Source organism: Colletotrichum chrysophilum (assembly GCF_026319265.1).
Source record: "Colletotrichum chrysophilum strain AFK26 chromosome Unknown scaffold_65, whole genome shotgun sequence".
In the NCBI taxonomy this organism is placed as follows: Eukaryota; Fungi; Ascomycota; class Sordariomycetes; order Glomerellales; family Glomerellaceae; genus Colletotrichum; species Colletotrichum chrysophilum.
The window spans coordinates 185999-203817 of NW_026517352.1; the positions used below are offsets into that span (position 1 = coordinate 185999).

General features: G+C 56.6%; 6 protein-coding genes across 6 annotated transcripts; 4 read left to right on the forward strand and 2 right to left on the reverse strand.

The window, feature by feature from the left end:
• Nucleotides 1–323: 323 nt before the first annotated feature.
• On the forward strand, nucleotides 324–3165 carry COL26b_007846 (uncharacterized protein; the record flags this gene model as incomplete). Its single annotated transcript, XM_053180626.1, has 3 exons — nucleotides 324–405; nucleotides 466–1852; nucleotides 1926–3165. The coding sequence occupies 3 exons, from the start codon at nucleotides 324–326 to the stop codon at nucleotides 3163–3165; spliced, it is 2709 nt and encodes a 902-aa protein (XP_053035467.1).
• A 6-nt stretch (nucleotides 3166–3171) lies between these two features.
• On the forward strand, nucleotides 3172–5298 carry COL26b_007847 (uncharacterized protein; the record flags this gene model as incomplete). The annotated part of the gene is made up of 2 exons (XM_053180627.1): nucleotides 3172–4568; nucleotides 4692–5298. 2 exons carry the CDS (start codon nucleotides 3172–3174, stop codon nucleotides 5296–5298), a joined length of 2004 nt encoding a protein of 667 aa, XP_053035468.1.
• Nucleotides 5299–5961: 663 nt separating this feature from the next.
• Nucleotides 5962–8010, forward strand: COL26b_007848 (uncharacterized protein; the record flags this gene model as incomplete). Its single annotated transcript, XM_053180628.1, has 2 exons — nucleotides 5962–6476; nucleotides 6531–8010. 2 exons carry the CDS (start codon nucleotides 5962–5964, stop codon nucleotides 8008–8010), a joined length of 1995 nt encoding a protein of 664 aa, XP_053035469.1.
• Nucleotides 8011–9049: 1039 nt separating this feature from the next.
• Nucleotides 9050–10002, forward strand: COL26b_007849 (uncharacterized protein; the record flags this gene model as incomplete). Its single annotated transcript, XM_053180629.1, has 2 exons — nucleotides 9050–9129; nucleotides 9243–10002. The coding sequence occupies 2 exons, from the start codon at nucleotides 9050–9052 to the stop codon at nucleotides 10000–10002; spliced, it is 840 nt and encodes a 279-aa protein (XP_053035470.1).
• A 585-nt stretch (nucleotides 10003–10587) lies between these two features.
• On the reverse strand, nucleotides 10588–10838 carry COL26b_007850 (uncharacterized protein; the record flags this gene model as incomplete). The annotated part of the gene is made up of 2 exons (XM_053180630.1): nucleotides 10588–10656; nucleotides 10707–10838. The coding sequence occupies 2 exons, from the start codon at nucleotides 10836–10838 to the stop codon at nucleotides 10588–10590; spliced, it is 201 nt and encodes a 66-aa protein (XP_053035471.1).
• Nucleotides 10839–13048: 2210 nt separating this feature from the next.
• On the reverse strand, nucleotides 13049–17073 carry COL26b_007851 (uncharacterized protein; the record flags this gene model as incomplete). The annotated part of the gene is made up of 3 exons (XM_053180631.1): nucleotides 13049–13348; nucleotides 13407–16948; nucleotides 17001–17073. 3 exons carry the CDS (start codon nucleotides 17071–17073, stop codon nucleotides 13049–13051), a joined length of 3915 nt encoding a protein of 1304 aa, XP_053035472.1.
• Nucleotides 17074–17819: the final 746 nt, after the last annotated feature.

Below are 17819 nucleotides of genomic sequence, written 5' to 3' on the forward strand. Positions count from 1 at the left end.
AGATCTCACCTTTCCCCATGGTGAATGAAGTGGAGGGATTTTCATCCTAGGCCAAAGGTCAAAGAAGGGTGAGGACTATGGAAATTTCTTCCCAGACCACTTCCTGCCTTTCTGGCTTTTGAAAATTCACCTCGACTCTCGCCTTCAGGTGGACTCCACCCACAAAACCAGATCTCAGTCCTCCCTCGCCTTTCCTCCCTCTTCTTCTTCTACCACAACTTTTCACACAAACAACTTCACAACTTAAACCCCTTCTCAATCCGTCAATATCAACATCTTCCTCTCCCCTGGGTTCACCAACTGATCGACAATACTCAGTCACAATGGCTGCCATCAGTCACACTCGGCTGGAGGCAGCCCTCTGGGCGTTGTTGATGTCCCAGTTCTTTCTCTTGGGATTCGCGCGTAAGTATCGTTTTCCTCCCCATGAATGAGAAACAAAGACCAGCTTACAGTTGTTCACAGAATTTGAGGCGAACCCAGCTGCCCTTGATTGCATCAAGACGACTCGCTTTCCTTTCGTCTATACCACCGTTCTTACAATCTACGCACCCGCCGATGACCCAGTCACCATTCCCTCACTACGTCTCCCTGGAACAGGCTCTATCGATAGCTCGGTCCCTGGCTTCACTCCTGTTCCCTTCCCGACCTTCACTTCCAAGGAGTCGACGGATCGTACCGCTTTGAGCTCCTCGGAATCATTGAGTGTGCCTCCTCCCGTCAGTTTCCCCGGCGCTCCCAGCTTCTCAGAGTCAGAATCCTTGAGCTTGCCTCCTCCCATCAGTATTCCTGGCGCTCCCAGCCTCTCAGGGTCTTCAAAGTCGTTTTCCTGGAAGCTGCCTCCCGTGGACTCAACAACAAGCCGTCAGCCGATCCCCGTCATCCCAAGCCCTTCTGCGTCTTCCCATCCAGTTGTACCCTTGCCCGCTCCTACTGCCTCAAGCACTCTGCCAGTCAACACCGGCAAGCCATCTCCTATCCCTCACGACCCGGAGGCAGGCCCCCGCCCGGTCCCCTCTGGTCGCCCAGCTTCTGGCTCCATCGGTCCTTGGTATGCACCTCCAGGAAAATACACCACCGTCTTGCCTCTCATCGCGACGACAACCGAGCCGGATGGAAGCCGCAAGACCGCGAACGTTACATGGCTTTCGATCGACCTCCCTACCTCGACGACCTCAGACGGCATGCTTATTCCTACGGTTTTCCCTGTCTGGAGATGCATCTCCCTCAACCTCTGCAACCCGATCTGCTTGATCCCCGAGATCCAGTGCTACACCTCGCCTGAGAAAGACGACGGCTTCTCCTGGCCTAAAGCCCCTCCCGGCCTTGGCAAAGGTAGCAAAGGTGGCGATGATGAAGGAGATGGGGATGGCAATGGCGACGATGACGGTGACGGAGACGGTGATGGCGATGACGATAGAAATGGAGATGATGATGGTGACGGAGACGACGATGATGATGGGAATGATGACGACAACAAGAATCCCGACGACGATGACGATGACGATGACGACGAGGAGAAAGAGATCCACAAGAGACTCAACGAGATCCGTATCGACATTGACCTCGACGACGACTTCCTTCTCTGGTTCTTCGGCCGATTCAGCTGGACCATTCGCTGGCGTCTCCGCGTCCTTTTCAACTTGGGAACCAACCTGCCCAACTGGCGTTGGGATCTGAACCTTCACAACTTGCGCCTCGGAACCAATCTCCCAACCTGGGGTCGCTTGGTAGGCATAGGACCCATTGGCGGCGGCGGCGGTGGAAACAAGCCGGAAGACCCCGATGACCCAGAGCCTTCACAGCCAACGGCATCTCCTTCGCCTACCTCTTCGGCATCTTCTTCCTCTTCGTCTTCCCTCCGTCGTCTCCAAGGTATCCAACCATGTCACAAACACCTGGACCACCAGCTGCGACACCGCCAGATGCTCGACCACGGAGCTCTGCACCAGCGTCCGCACCACCACGACCACGACCTACACCACCAAGAAGCCGAAGGTCACCGGTGCCTGCCGCCCCGGGAAGTGTCCCGCCTGCAGCGACAGCAAGGTCAAGCGCAACGACGGCCTCGAAAAGCGCTCGACTCTCGAGAAACGCACCATCCCCGAAGATGTCATCGTCCAGGATACCATGACCGGTCCCGAGACGTGGGAGAAGGGCGAGACCGACTGGTGGGAGAATATGCGTCGCATCGTGAAGTACTACGGTCCCGGGTATCACCAGAGCAGCCCCATCCACGCCGACTCGTCAGCCATATACGAGGACTTTTCCGAGACGTACCCGATGGGAGGCGGCAGCGGACCCGTCTGGGGATGCGCGATGGTCGCGGTCTTCTCGCCCACTGGAATCTACACAAATCACATGTGGGAAGTTCCAAACTTCTCGATTCCCGACGAGGACAGAGAGGCTTTCGACACTGATACCTTGAACTACGATGAGGCGCACTATTTCCGGCAGAACGTTCACCACTTCCTTCGACATGGCTCTGCCGCCTGGACCGATCAGAAGCAGTACCCCGCCCTTCGACACCTCGTCGAGGTCGGAGACAAACTCGACCCCAAAAGCACCCAGTTCTACAGGGTGATCCTCTTCGTCCCGATCGATGTCAGCGGCAACATGGTATACCCGCGGGCCAACCAAGAGATCATTGATCTCCTGACAGGAAGACTCATTGGCATCGACAAGAAGCACATCACCATCTACGGCTACAAGCGTCGCAAGGAGCTCGGCGAGGACCACCACCACGACGAAGGCAAGACTCCTCCCGCTGAGTTCCGTGAAGCAGAGCCCTGGCACGGTCTTCTCTCCTGGATGTACACTCCCAAGGGAGAGAGTGGCAAGAGAGAGCTCGTGGTTCGCTTCGAGAGAGACATCATCCACCGCGAGACCTGGTGCGGCGATGGACTCATCGCGGGACCTGACGGCATGCATGTCGACAAGCGCTCTACTTCTTCGATTTCCAAGCGACAAGACGACACCTGCCCCGTACCTCAGTTCTGCATGCTCAAGAAGAACTGCGGTTCGTGCGGCGGCTCTTCCAGCGAAGAACTTCAGAAACGCGACCCCTGGCCGGGACAGGTCCCAACGCCCGACGAAGTGTATCTCACCAATGACGACAAGATGGTCCAGCCCGAGGACTCGCCTGAGGGCGAGTTGAAGTGGTGACAGTCGATGCGAAACGTGATCGACCAGTTTGGTCCAGGTTTTGGCGGGCCTCCTGATAGCTGGCCCTACGAAGAGGACGAGTACCCGAGGCCTTGGTCAACCAGCGAGATCACCTTCTTTGACCGGGAGAAGATTACTGAAGTTCCCGTTGAGAGACCTCGCTTCGGTGGCTCAGGCCCTGTCTGGGGCTGCTCCATGCTCATCGTCGTGTCCCCGAAAGCCGTCTGGACCAGTCACTTCTGGGAAGTTCCCGGACACACGAGAGGAGAGGCAGAGCCTAACAACGCGTGGCTCCAGGAGGCGTACCCCCTGCCTACGGAACAGTACTTGAAGGAAGACATCATCGACCACATCGGGACCGGCAACTTCAGAGGTAACAAACGTTCTCTGACCGCGAATCCCCTAGACGAACATGAGAACCCGGGGCTTGCCCAGTACTTCCAGCCTGGCGGACCTTTCAACGTGCAGGAAATGGACTTTGTCAAGGCCTTCATTGTCTCCCGCGGGTCTCTCCCTCCGTTCCCCGAGGACGTGATGATGCATCACAGCGTCGTTGTCCAGATCAAGGAGAAGCTCCTCCTCGACTTTGGGCTGTCCATCGACGAGATGGTGGATATCGCGTATCGCCCGCACTTCGAGAGCGACCTTGGCAAGTCGAGGGAAGACCACCCCGAGTGGGGCGTCTTTTCTTGGGAGTACCATCCCCACGACGACAGCATGGGTCTTGGGATAGGCTTCAAGGCCTTGAGGCTGCGATGGGAGAAGAACGTTGTGTGGGAGAACTTGTGGTGTGGTGATGGCCACCGAGTCGTGCCGCCTACAGACGACGACCTGTTCTGGCCGCCTCTTCCGCCAATTGATCCCGAGGACGCCAGAGGTGATCCCATGATTGAAGGCCGACAAGCGTCCGCTCCCGCTTGCAAGGTCCCAGAAAAGCTGGTGCCCTCATCCTCGATGACATTCACGCGCACCTCAGTTGCTCTGCCACTCCCGACCGAGTCCTGCGTCTCGAACTCCGAGTGCGGCTCCCTCAGCTGTCCAGACAGCCGACAAGCCATGTGCTTCTTCGACCACTGTCGGTGTGTCATCAAGGAGAGGAACGACAACCTCACAATCACCTCAAGCCTCACCAACGCCCGTACCAGAGCCTGGTCGACCCGCGTCACCTCCCTAAACACCACAACCAGCTTTCCCCTGACGGTAGAAACACCCTGGACCGGCACCGAGCCCTTCACGACCGTCGTCCTCTCCGAGTGGGAGCCCATCCCGACCAAGACCATCCCCACCGTCATCCCCCAGCCCTCCGGCGCCGGCTCGACATGCGCCTGGGCCCGGAACTGCATCACCCTGCCCTGCCTGGACGACATGTATCCAGCCTGCGTCAAGCCTGCCGATGGCAACCGGTAAGGCTGCTACTGCGTCATGCGGCCCGTCCCCGGCGACGCCTGCGCCGTCGAGTCCGAGTGCAACGAGATGCGCTGCCCCGAGCACCACTTCCCCTCGTGCTCCCGCCAGGGCACATGCAGCTGCGAGCCCATTCCTCGGGAGGTCGGCGCCGCGTGCAAGCTCGACTCCCACTGCACCGGCCTCATGTCGTGCAACATCGTCCAGTCCGGCTTCTGCAATAGCTGCAGCTGCGAGTGCGCCATCAAGTTCACCGACGACACCGGCTGCGCCAAGCACGCGGACTGCACCTACGTCCTCCGCAACAACGAGACGCACCCGTACAAGACGTGCTCGCGCGAGAATAAGTGCGAGCTCACCGTCTCCGAGCCGTTCCACCGCCCCGAGCGTGCCGGTGGGGTGTGCAAGGAGTCCAAGGAGTGCGTTGGTATTGCCTGCGACCAGCGCAGCGACCGCAAGGTCTGCGAGAGCGGCAAGTGTGCGTGTAAGCCGTGGCGATGCGATACCCATGCCAGCTGCTCCGGCGAGTTTGGCCCTGCGAGTTGTACCTCCGCGAATAATGTCATGTGCTGGGAGGGGGAGTGCCACTGCCAGCATTGCATGATTGCGCTTGAGGACGTGGAGGAGTGTAAGGAGGGTAAGGAGTGTGCGAAGAACTGCTGCGGACAGAGGCTTGGCGAGGTCTCGGTTTGCCGCGACAAGAAGTGCGCTTGTGTTTCCTCGTTGTGATAGAGAGGAGGATATGGCTTCCTCATGAGTTTTGGCGATTGATTCTGTAGTGGTACCCGGACGCCTTGAATAGGCTCGGAGAGAGAGCTTGGAAAAGGAGATCAGTCTTTGCGATAGATGCTGCCTTTGAGGCATGCGCATTCATAGAGGGATAGAGAAGGATAGAGACTATTTCGTAATTCCTGCGATTCAAATTGCCCTCAGTGAAGTAGTTGGGGATGAACGTGTGTCGCAAGCAACTACAACCTCACAGATCCATGGGGGCCTCTCGCTCAAGCTTGATTCGAGGTTATCGCTGAGGAGTAGCAATTCAGCCGACCAGCGTCGCATTCTCGGATACGCAAAAAGGATTCTGGATAGATGACCGACCCCTCTCGGGTGAGAAGTCCCCCTGCCGTGGTTACACCCGCCAAGCATCAGGTAAGCTTGTAAGGACAAAGATCGGCCGGGGTCTTGATGCAGTCATCATTCGAGATTGAGTCTGAAGACTCTTCGGACTCAAGGTCTGAAAGAGGACACATGTAGTTACACCTCATCTCGGCTGAGGGTTCGTAGTAGAGGCCCTCCTACCGCAGTACAAAAGATGGTCCAGGTCCATCGCATCGTCACGGGAAACATGTCTTTTAAGAGCTGCGGGGGATACTCTGAGCCAGAACCGTCATCATGTTCTCCCGACGATTGGTCCTGGGTGTCGCTACCCTACTCTCCATCACCACCAACACTGTCGTCGCCAGAGGTTCTGCCGAAAGCAACACATACGACTACATCGTCATCGGAAGCGGTCCCGGCGGCGGTCCCCTCGCAAGCAACCTCGCCCGCGCCGGCTTCTCAACGCTGCTCCTCGAAGCGGGGGATGATGAGAGCTACGACATCGGCACCGCGCTCGCGAACGGCGGGTATACCCTCACCGCATCCAACAGCTGGGGCTTCTGGGTGAAGCACCACGCCGACCCGGAAGTCGAGCTGCGCCACAACCACCTCACGTGGCGGTTCCCGAACGGCACGTTCTGGGTCGGCAACGGTGAGCGGGCACCGCCTGGGGCCGAGCTGATGGGCGTGTACTACCCGCGCGGTGCGACGATCGGAGGCTCGGCGGTGGTGAATGCGATGGGGACGCTGTTGCCGAGCGATGCGGATTGGAATTACGTGGCGAATATCACGGGCGATGAGTCTTGGGGGTAATGTTTTCCATAGGGCGATGAGAGTAGAGAGGTGGAGCTAACGAGATGCAGGCACGAGAATATGAGGCGGATGTTTGAGAAGGTTGAGAAGAACAATTATCTCCCCGAAGGCACGCCAGGACACGGGTTTGGCGGTATCCTAGAGACCAATATGGGAAACGGCACTCAGTATCTGCCGTTTCCGGGTCTGGTCGAGGTGTACAAGGCGCAGATCAGATCACTGGGATTGGATCCGGAGAAGGTGATTGAGATGCTTGGCAGCGACCCCAACTATCTTGCAAATGATCGGGACTTCACAGAAGGTTTCTGGGGCATGGTGTTCCACGCAAATGCGAGGTGGGAGAGGTCAACGCCGCGAGACTACATCTTCGAGACAATTGCGGCGAAGAATGAGGACGGGTCAGCCAAGTATCCCCTGACACTATCGCCAACCTCTTTGGCCACCAGGGTCTTGTTTAAGCAAGGGGAAGACGGTAAGCCGATAGCAGTCGGAGTTGAATACCTTAAAGGCCTTTCAACATACGGCGCCGACCCGAGGCGGAACGCTTCAGCGTCAGGCGAGACCAAACAAGCTTTCGCGTCTCGAGAGGTGATTATTTCGGGAGGCACCTTCAATTCCCCGCAACTCCTGCAGCTCAGCGGGATCGGCAACCGACAAGATCTCGAGGTGCTCGGCATCAAAGTTGTGGCCGACTTGCCTGGCGTGGGGCGAAATCTCCAGGATAATCAAGAATTTCCGGTTGTCGGACTAGCTCAGATCAACTTCACGGCGATACCCAACCCCAACGAACCGACTTGCGCAAAAGGCATGCCGAATGATCCGTGCTACGAGCTCTGGAAGAAAGGTCTGGGGCCGTACATGCGACCTGGGTTCAACTCTAATGTCCTTCTGATGCGGTCGAATCATTCAGTCAATGGCGAACGCGACATTTTCGTGTTCAGCGTACAAGGCGGCGCGTTCCGAGGTTTCTGGCCGGATGTCAATCAGGCCGAGCTCTTTGGGACGCCAAACACCTCAGGCTTCTCGACAGTCAAGATCAACCCGCAAAACGGGGCGGGATACCTGAAGCTCCGGTCGGCGGACCCGACGGAGCCACCCGAGATCAACTTCCAGCTGTACGAAGAGGGTGCCGAGACAGACCTTGGAGCGTTGGCAGATGTTGCCGCGTGGGGCCGTCGGGTGATGAGCGATGTTGAGGGGCCTTGGGGTCCGCTGGCGCCGGCTGAACCGCCGTGTTCGAAAGTCGGGAGCGACGGCCGGTGCGAGGACGGAGACGGAACGTCGGACGAGGAATGGATCCGGGCCCAGACATTTGGTCATCATCCGTCGGGGACTTGCGCCATTGGGCCGGCGGAGGATAGCATGGCAGTGCTGGATTCTCGGTTTCGGGTGCACGGCGTCGAGGGGTTGAGGGTTGTGGATGCGAGCGTATTTCCACGTGCTCCGGGCGCGTTCCCCTTGATCGCGACGTTCATGGTCAGCCAGAAGGCATCGGAGGTGATATTGGAAGATGCCGCGGCGTCATTTTGAATGTGTGGTAGTTGCAGTGAAAGATGGGACGAGCTAGAGATGGTCAAACGAAGGCAGAGTTCTTCCGTGCAGTTTGGGGTGCCGGTCGGTGTACGAGCCACAAGCCACGTCGTCCTGGTGTCGCGTCGCAATCACGGCAAACCGGGTGTGTCAGGCGTATTCAAGCGTGTCGTATCCGTACGCGGACTGGGTTGAAGGCAATGGCACGATGGGCCATCGTCCCAAGACCAGATGAATGGGCGTCTGATGTTGCGGCATGTTCCAGTAGGTGGGATATGTGAAAGAAATGCATGTGAAAGTATTCTGTCTCCTGAAATTGGTGGAGATGTACGTGGCTGAGGTGTGGCTCTGTTAGCGGGGCTAACTCTGGCCCGTGCTTAATGTGCCGCCACAGCCACCCCCACCCCTGGCACGAGCTCCTCACGGTCGCGGGCGATGACGTTTGGCAGTCGCCCCCCCCCTCGCCCAGAGGACGTCTTGCTGTGCTTGCTCTGCCCAGCATTGGACCCTGAGTGGCCCCTGCTCCTTGCTTTCCCGCCATTGCAGCAGCAGCAGTGGTCGCCCCTGCCCCTTCCCCGGCACACTGAGGACTGAGAATGACGGGTCGCCCCTCCCTCAACAGGGCGCTGCGGCGTCAAGCATCGTCACTGCTGGTGAGAGGCCGCCCCCTTCCCGGGCTTGCCCTTCCATCGCCTTCTGCCTCCTGTCTTCCTGGGATTTGCCTTGGCTAAAAGGTAAAGCGCGTCCTTGTGACCCTTCGTCTGATCTTGATTCCTCTCCAACTTTCCCATACTCGAGAACTCGACACGTCGTCATAAAAGCCCATCCATTCACGCGTTTCCCAACGTCGAGTCTACAATTATTCTTCCTTTGACCGCCTGATTCAACACACATCCACTGTGAGACAGCACCCATATACATCCCTTGTTTGATACCCGCTCCCGTCTCCAGTTACCCCTCACAAACCACAAAGCTCCCTCCTTCAACTTCTTTGTTTTCAAACACCACACCGACTTCAGGCCAAAAAACTACAATCATCATGTCCAACACCACCGTCCACGTCAAGAACATCGCTGCGGCGACCGAGGATAAGGAGATCAAGGACTTCTTCAGCTTCTGGTGAGTACATTTCCCCGCACTTTCGAACACTGCGAAGGCACCGAGATGGCCTGACGTCTGCTACCCGGACGCTTTCCGCATCCTTTCTTCGGACAGAAGCTAACTGAGTGCAGCGGCAAGATCACAGACATTCAGGTCACTCCCGCCGGCGAGACCAAGGATGCCGCCGTCACCTTCGAGAAGGAGACTGCTGCTAAGACTGCTCTCCTGTTGAATAACACTCAGCTTGGCACCTCCCACATCACCGTTGCCAGCGCCAGCGGCGACTCTAACGACGACGGCTCCCACTTCAAGGACAACGCGAACCGTGATACCGATGAGATCACTCAGGAGGAGAAGCCCCGCTCTCGCATCCTGGCCGAGTACCTCGCCCAGGGCTACGTCGTTGGAGATGCCGCTCTCCAGCGCGCCATCGAGCTTGACACCCAGCACGGCGTCTCCAGCCGCTTCTTCGGCACCCTCCAGAACCTCGATCAGAAGTACCACGCCACCGACCGCGCGAAGGCTACGGACCAGTCCTACGGCATCACCGCGAGGGCTCAGGGTCTCTTTGGCGGCTTGAGCTCGTACTTTGAGAAGGCTACCAGCTCCCCCACTGGCAAGCGCATCGTCACCTTCTATCAGGACGGCTCGAGACAGGTTCAGGATATCCACACCGAGGCCCGCCGCTTGGCGGACTTGAAGAAGGAGCAGCACGGCGGCAGCGCCTACAAGGCTTCCGGTCTCGAGAGATTCCTTGGTAAGGAGAAGGAGAAGGCGGTGCCGCCTGCCACTGGCGAGACCATCGGCACTCAGGCCCCGACCCAGCCCGACCCTACGACGGCTGTCCCCCTCTCCAAGCCCACCGAGGCCACTTCCGAGAAGACTGCGTAAGAGTAGCGATTGGCACGAAAAGGACATGAGGGTAGGCGTTGGCTGGTTTCATTAGGCACGAACGTTTTATGACTGCAATGCGATGACTGCGGTGCACGTGGTTCTATTAGGCACTCTAGGTAGTTGCGACCTCAATGCGATTGAATGCATCAATAATTGGTTTCGGGAAATTCACCCAATCACTTGACTGCGTGATTTGAGGCTTTTATTCGTGATGACGTGACAGCAGAGCGTTTTACCACAAGTCCCTTGCATGGGCATAGTACATTGCCCGTGGGATGAATACAAATTTTGGCTAAATACATCAGGTTGTCCAAGCATGCATGTTGTCCAGCCATGCACGTAAGATGCATACAAAATCACAGGAGTCGATATGCGTGTGTGCCATAATGGTAGCTTTCGCAGAGGGAATGGATCACATAAGTATCACAGGCAATAAGCAAGACGTAATTAGTCAACGCACTTTCAATTGGCGTGGTTTATACATCTATTGATACAGCATCACAATCGTGATTTCATCTCAGTGCTTCTCATGCCTTCATGATGTCCCATTCCCAACGCCTTCATATGATGGTATCCAATAATCTACTCGGTCTTGGCGAACTTCTCCTTTACAGCATCGTCAAGAGGTCCCTTGGGGTTGGATGACAGGTTCTGGGGATGGTTAGATGAAGACGTTAGAGAATGTTGGGAGGGAGGCTCACCTCAAGCTGTTCCTTGTTGACCTGCTCCTTGTTGGTGGCATCGTCGGTTCCCTTGCCAGAGGCGGGAGGGTCGTTGAGCTGGGCGCCGGTCTGGCGCTCGGGAGGGGGAGACTGGCGACCTTCGGAAGGCATTTTGGATGAGATTTCAGATGGGGTTTGTTTAAGATGAGGTAGTTTGCAGAGGCGACCGTTGTAGTGTGCTGTGTCTTGGAAGCGTTTGTCTTGGGAGACGGGAGAAGGTCTGGAACAGGAGGTTTTCACGTTATATAGCAAGATCACGAAGGTCGGGAAGAGGGGCAGGAGCTTTCTTAGGTAAGATGCGGCAGCAGCAGCGACAGCAGGAGGAGGAGCTCTTGCGTCAATGGGGCGTTTGAGGCCCCGAGAGGTGGGAAAGCTCGCACCGAGTGGCCTGCCACTGGTTGCGGCGTTTGACATCAGATTGTGTTGTTGATGCCGTCATACGGGTATTGCGTTGCGGGTGCTTGGGCTTGACGTCACCCTGTGTATGGTTGTTGAGGGCGGGAGGGCGATGGGTGGGTGAGGTAAGGGTGCTGCTGCTGATAAGATGAAGGGGAGCTTTATCGATTAGATTGTTGATTTCTATCGATAAGGCCGTATCCGATAAGATATTGTCTGTGTTATCGATACGAGATATCACCGGGCTTTATTCAAGCAAAACAAAGGCAGACGCACAGCACTGGTTTGGTGGGTGGTTGCACCGTAAGATGCCAGAAATTTTCTCATGGCATTGTTGAGGTTATGTATTCTATCAGCGCGTTCTGATATTTCGGAGTAATGTTCCCTGGAGACGTAGCTACTGATGCGGTCTCAGAAGGAGAATCTATCTTGGATTGAGCCACGGATATGATGACTTTATTTCTCGTGGGATATTTCAAGAGATAATTTGCGGTCGTTGCCGTCTGTACTATATTCTCTGTTGCTGCGTTCATTAACTCTATGAGTCTTACAACACATTTAAACCTAGGATAAATTATCACGCATACACAGGAAAGACGGCAAAAATAAACACAATGCCCTTTCAAACTTGCATTCATCTCGATGCAGGGTGCTTCGCTGGCAGTTTATGCAGGCGCTTGGGGCAGGTGAGCAGCAACGAAACGGGATTCTGCCCGCCGGCGGGTCCCCTGTTTCTAGTGCATCAGCCTTGCGGCGGCGACACGTCCGCTGAAGAATGCCACATGCCGCCCACTAACAAAGGAACGCGATCGGCCTCTCTGCGACAGGTGCCGGGCTAACGAGAGCGACGCGATGCCTAACGCAGGGTCGGCATCGCTAGCGGGTTCAATAAATCTCCTTTCGTTGTGGGTTCACCGGCCGGTGATGGTCGAGGATTTACATTACAACCCGAGCCGCTCGCGTGGTCACCGACACTCGCGACATGCTGTTGCCGTTCCGGGCTGCCATGCCCTGGACACATGGCCGGGATGTTGTGGTGATTTGAAGCCAAAAGTTGGATTTTAGGGTCTCGAAAAATCATGATCAGCCCTGAACTTTGCGATGACAGGGCCTGTTCTTGGCTGTTTTCGGCGTCGCTATGGACAAGGAATGCAATAGCGGGCAAAGTTTAAATCGCGGGGTTGGCTCCGGAAAGGCGCGCCCCGATATTGCAGAATGCGACCGTTGGCGTGTCTCTGCCAGTCTCGACGTCTCGCGCAACGCCTATCAAGACGAAAGTGGTGTCATGTTGTCGACCTGGATCCTTGAATTCTGTGTGGCCGGTGCTGGGATGACAGGACGGGAAGCCGCAGGGCCAGTGGTGAATCAGGATGATGGGAAGAAAGTGGAAGGAAGAGACATGGGCACACACGATGTTGTGCATGGTGACTGCTCCTGCCTGGTTGTCCCTGCCTGAACTTCCCCGTCAACGTCGCACTTGCCCGATTCTTGTTTGTTTGCGGGTTCAGGTGCTGCCCCCTTCGGGAAAAACTTTACTTGGACCGCATCGTGCCCACGACTTTTTTGTTTTCCCCAACACACTGGCTACCGCTGCTGATAACGATATAGGCACGAACACACGAAAACACCAACAAGCCTAAAATACCATGTTGGAACAAAGTTGGCGACGACGACAAGCTTGTTCACCATGGACGATTCGGACATATTCAGAATACGAAAGGGCGTACAAATTAGTCGCTGGCTATCGTTACTACTACTACTCATACAAAGACCGATTCCATTCATTTTTCCCGAATCCAATCCATTCCAATCCAATGACCAAGTACACGGATACAACTCCAAAGAGAATACACGCGTCAATCAAACGAACTTCGACGAGAACACGCTGCGACGCCCAAGTCATAACATCGTAACCGAAAAATCGCTTATTTCTTCTTGCCACCACGAAGGGCGGTGGTCAAGCTGCCGAGGCCGAGGCCTTCGAGCACGCGGTTGAGACCCAGAGTGCCCAGAAGGCCGTCGACGATACCGCCGAGACCAAGACCGCCGAGCAGACGGCCGACCAGGTTGAGAACACCGGCCAGGAGGAGTCCGACAGCGGCAAGAATCTGGCCAAGAGGCTCCGTGAGGAGACCCCAGAGAGGGTTGAGCTCCTTCTTGGCGTGGGGCATATCCTCGATCTTGCGCTTGGCTCCCTCGACCGTCTCGGTGATGGCGCCAGTCAACTGAAGTCTTGTTAGTACATGTGCATGAGTCTGTATGTTGTGTTATGAGAAAACTTACCTCCTTCAAGACATCAGCAAGGTGATGCTCCTCGGGAGTTGCCTCACGGGTGCCGGACTTGTGCTTGGCGTTGCGCTGGATTCTACCATCAGGGTCCAAGGCGCGGACACTGCCGTTCAATTCGCTGAGGATCTTGCCACCCTCCTCAATCAGAGGCTTGACATCCTTCACGAGCTGCTCTTCATCAAGCTCATCCTTGGGGGTGCGCTCAGCCTTCTCGATCTTTCCTGTGATCATCTTGCAGATAGGACGCATGCGGTCAAGACCCTGCTCGATGACGGCACCGAGAGACTGGGCGAGCTTGCGGTCGGCCTCAGCTTGCTCGCGAGCCTTAACCTCGTTGGGATCCTCCTCAGGCTCCTCGACCTCAGGCTCGGGAATGTCCTCGATGAGAGAGCAGTGTCCGACAGTGCGCCCCTTGGAATCGACGACATCACCGTCGCCGTCAATCTCCTTGCCGGCGCAGATGGACAGCTCACCAGTCGTCAGCTTGCCGATGATGTTGCCATCCTCGTCAACGACCTCACCCTTGCGGTTGACCTTGCGGCCTTCCATGGGGCCGATCTTCTTCTCGACCTCAGGCTCCGGCTCAGGCTCCCATCTCTCGGCCTTGCCAAGAAGGTTGCCGTTGCGGTCGAGAATGTCACCATCCTCATCGACGGCACGGCCAAAGAGAACCTTGGCGTTGCCTTCGATCAAGCGACCAACAATGTCTCCTCCCGGAGTAACAACGTGACCCTCCTTGTTGACGGTGCAGCCAGGAAGCTCGGCGAAAGGACCTTCCTTAAAACCCTCGCGCTCACCCTCAGGCACAAGCTCAGCCCTGCCGATAATGTCGCCAGACTCGCTGCGGACGTTTCCGTCCTTGTCGCACATGCGACCGACGAGACGCTTGACATCACCCTCGACAATGCGGCCGAAGATGGTGCCGTTGGTGTCGACAACATTGCCAGCCTTGTTGACGCGCTTGCCAGCAAGGATGGACTTGTCGATAACGACCTCCTCTTCCGGTTCCGGCTCAGGCTCGGGCTCGGGCTCCCAGCGCTCAGCCTTACCAATGGTGTTGCCGCTGCGATCAAGGACATCACCTTCGTCATCAACCTTCTTGCCCTTCAACTTCTTCGGGTCACCCTCAATCAGGCGACCGACGATCTCGCCGTTGAAGTAGACATTGCCGTCAGACTCGACAACAGCGCCGGGGAAATCTTCGAAGGGGGCGGGCTCGCTGAGACCCTCACGCTCAGTCTCGGGAATGGGCTCAGCTTGGCCAATAACCTTGCCGGAGTCGTTCCAGATCTCACCCTTCTCATTGGCCTTGCGTCCGACGAGATGCTTCAGGATGCCAGAAACAACACGGCCAATGGCCTCGCCCTTGTCGTTGACCAAGTTGCCAGCCTTGTTGACAGTAGCGCCCTTGAGGACGCCGTAGTCGATGGTGTCCTTGAGCAACTCCTCGGCGACAATGGTGTTAAGCTCGGCCTTGCCAATGATGCTGCCACGCTCGTTGACAATGTTACCCTCGGCGTCGATGACGTGACCAGCCAGGTCGGCAGGGTCACCCTCAGCAACTCTGCCAATGGAAGCATCGTTGAAGATGACCTTGCCCTCGTCGTCAATTTCCGCACCAGGGAACTTCTCGAAAGGTTGCAGCAGCTTGTCGCCAGCTACGGTAACAGTGCGCTGGTCGGTGGGAATGGCATCGCGGATGGTGCTGAGAACACTGCGGGTATCCTCCTTGACAGTCCTGGTAACACCAGTCTCGCCGGTAACACCGGTCTCGCCAGTCTCAGTCTGCAGTTCATCAGGAAGCTGAGACGCAGGGATGTCGCCGGTATGCGCATCCGTGGGAAGCTGTGATTGGGATTGCGCTTCAGAAGCACCTCTGGCCCAATCGGTAACGCTGGTGCCGCCAGTCTTGAGGTCTTCAGGAAGTTGGGAGACAAGGTCGGTGGGAAGCTTCGTTTGGGCGTCGAAGGGGATTTGAGAAACAGGGATGTCGGCCGTCTGAAGATCCTCGGGGAGCTCGCTCTTGAGGGTCATGGGGATCTGGGAAACGGGAATGTCGAGGGTTGCGATATCGTCGGGGACCTTTGACTGAAGGTCATCATCTTCCTGGGTGACAGTCTTCAGATCATCAGGAAGCTGAGAAACAAGATCGGTGGGAAGCTTCGTTTGGGCGTCGAAGGGGATTTGAGAAACAGGGATATCAGCCGTCTGGAGATCCTTCGGAAGCTCGCTCTTCAGAGTCATGGGGATCTGGGAGACGGGAATGTCGAGAGTTGCGATGTCGTCCGGGACCTTCGACTGAAGGTCGTCGTCTTCGTCTTCGTATGTGACAGTCTTCAGATCGTCAGGAAGCTGAGAAACAAGATCGGTGGGGAGCTTTGTCTGAGCATCGAAGGGGATCTGGGAGACGGGGATGTCGGCCGTCTGGAGGTCGTCGGGAAGCTCGCTCTTCAGAGTCATGGGAATCTGGGAAACAGGGATATCAAGGGTCGCGATGTCGTCGGGAACCCGTGATCGAAGGTCCTCTTGCTGGGTGCCAGCCTGGGTGGGGGCCTTCTCGGTTGCCTGTTCAGTGGCCTCTGTGGCATCGTCCTTGAGGGACTCGGGCTTCGCGGTGGCGTCATCTTCTTCGAGTGGCTCCGGCTCCAACTCCTCGAGATCTTGGGACCTGTCGCCAACAGTGGAAGGGTCTGTAAGCTCAGTCTTGTCAGCTTGAGATGGCTCGGTCTCCGATTGGGTGTTGTCTCCAGTGGTGAGCTTGCCGTTCAGTTCTTGTGGGGCGGAATCCTGGAGGTCCACGGGTGCCACTTCGGAGGTCTTGTCGTTGACCTCGAAGAGGCTCTTCTTGGCGTCCTCTGTCAGGGAAATCTTGTCCTCGGCGTCGTCGGGTCTGTTGGACAGGAGCTGAGTGAGCTTCTCATCCTTCTCGGTGACGGTATCGTCGCGTTCCAGAGGCTGGGTGCCGCCCAGAACGCCGCCAAGAAGGCCTGATTGCTCGCCCTTCTCACTCTTGCCGCCGCCGATGACACTGCCGAGTGTACCGCCGACAATGCCAGACTGTGACTTCTCATCACCGCCGCCGAGGACGCCGGAGAGGAGACCACTCTGGCCATCGCCACCGGTAACACCGCCGAGGACACCGCCCTGACCTTCGCCCAGACCAATACCCTTCGTCAAGTCGCCGACGAGAGGCAATGTCCTGTTGACGGTCTGAACAGTACCGTCGACGGTGTCGACGATACCCTTGACGCCCTTGGTAGCGCCCATAATGCTGAAGCTTCCGCCCTCCTTGCTCTCACCTCCGGCAACGCTCTCGGTGAGCTCGCCCAAAGGCAGGGCCTTGCCGATGACACCACCGTCCTTTCCGATAATGTCTCCGGACGCTGTCACGACGTTACCGACGAGATCGCCAGCTTCGCCTTCTGTGACCTTGCCGACGGTCTTGCCGGTCTCGTCTACGACCTCTCCTGTCTTGCCGATGACACCGGCAACGAGGTTCTCGCCATGGTCTTGGATATCTTGCTCAACGGAGTATGCTGAAACGCGTCAGTCGTGAAACTTTGAATGCCGTGTGAGTTGATTACTTACTTGACTTCTGTTCTTCACCCTTCCCCCATCCACCAGGCATGCTGCTTCCTGATTTTGAGGCAGCGCCAGCCATGATGTCGGTTCGGTGTCTGAGGTACAGTAGTCCGGAAATGTTGGGCAACTTTTGCGCGTGTAAGTAAGTGGGTTAAAATGGAATAATGTGGCTAATACGAAAAGATGTAGTAGCCCATGAGATGAATGCTTTGAATTGAGAGTCGAAAGTCAAAAAAACTACCATCACCTGCCGGTCGGACGTCTTATACCAGAAATCCTCACACACCAAACCAAGTTTCCAGCTCTATGGCCTCACCCAACCTTACGTCAAGGGGAGCTCAAGCTTGGGGAGCTCTTCGAAGCTCTGGCCTACTCTGGCTTGTTCGCGCCACATCTGTGACTTCATGTGGAAGAGGTGGTCGGCTCGTCTGCCGCCCATCATGACGCAAAGCCACACTCGTCCGAGCACGCGAAAGGGGTTGACAGACTCTGGCATCCCAGTCTCATGACGCAAGTTGACTTTTGAAAAGCAACTGCACCTTACGAGATGGTGTGACAGTCTGCCAGTCGGGCGAGTTGCCATTGGCTTATGGGGTTGATCGCCCGGCCTCCATCTTGGAGCTTCCCAGTTATGTGTGGCTAGTGCATTCAAGGGCCCTCCCTGTTCTGCATCATCCATTCGTCAGATCCCCCACCAGCTACACCCCAGACGCTGCTTTCTGCCCTCCAACACTTTCTTTTGCAAATGAGGATTGCGAAGTTCGCAAAGGCTGGACTGTCATGCAGCATTTCCCCATGCACAACCAACGTCATGACGCTCTTCGA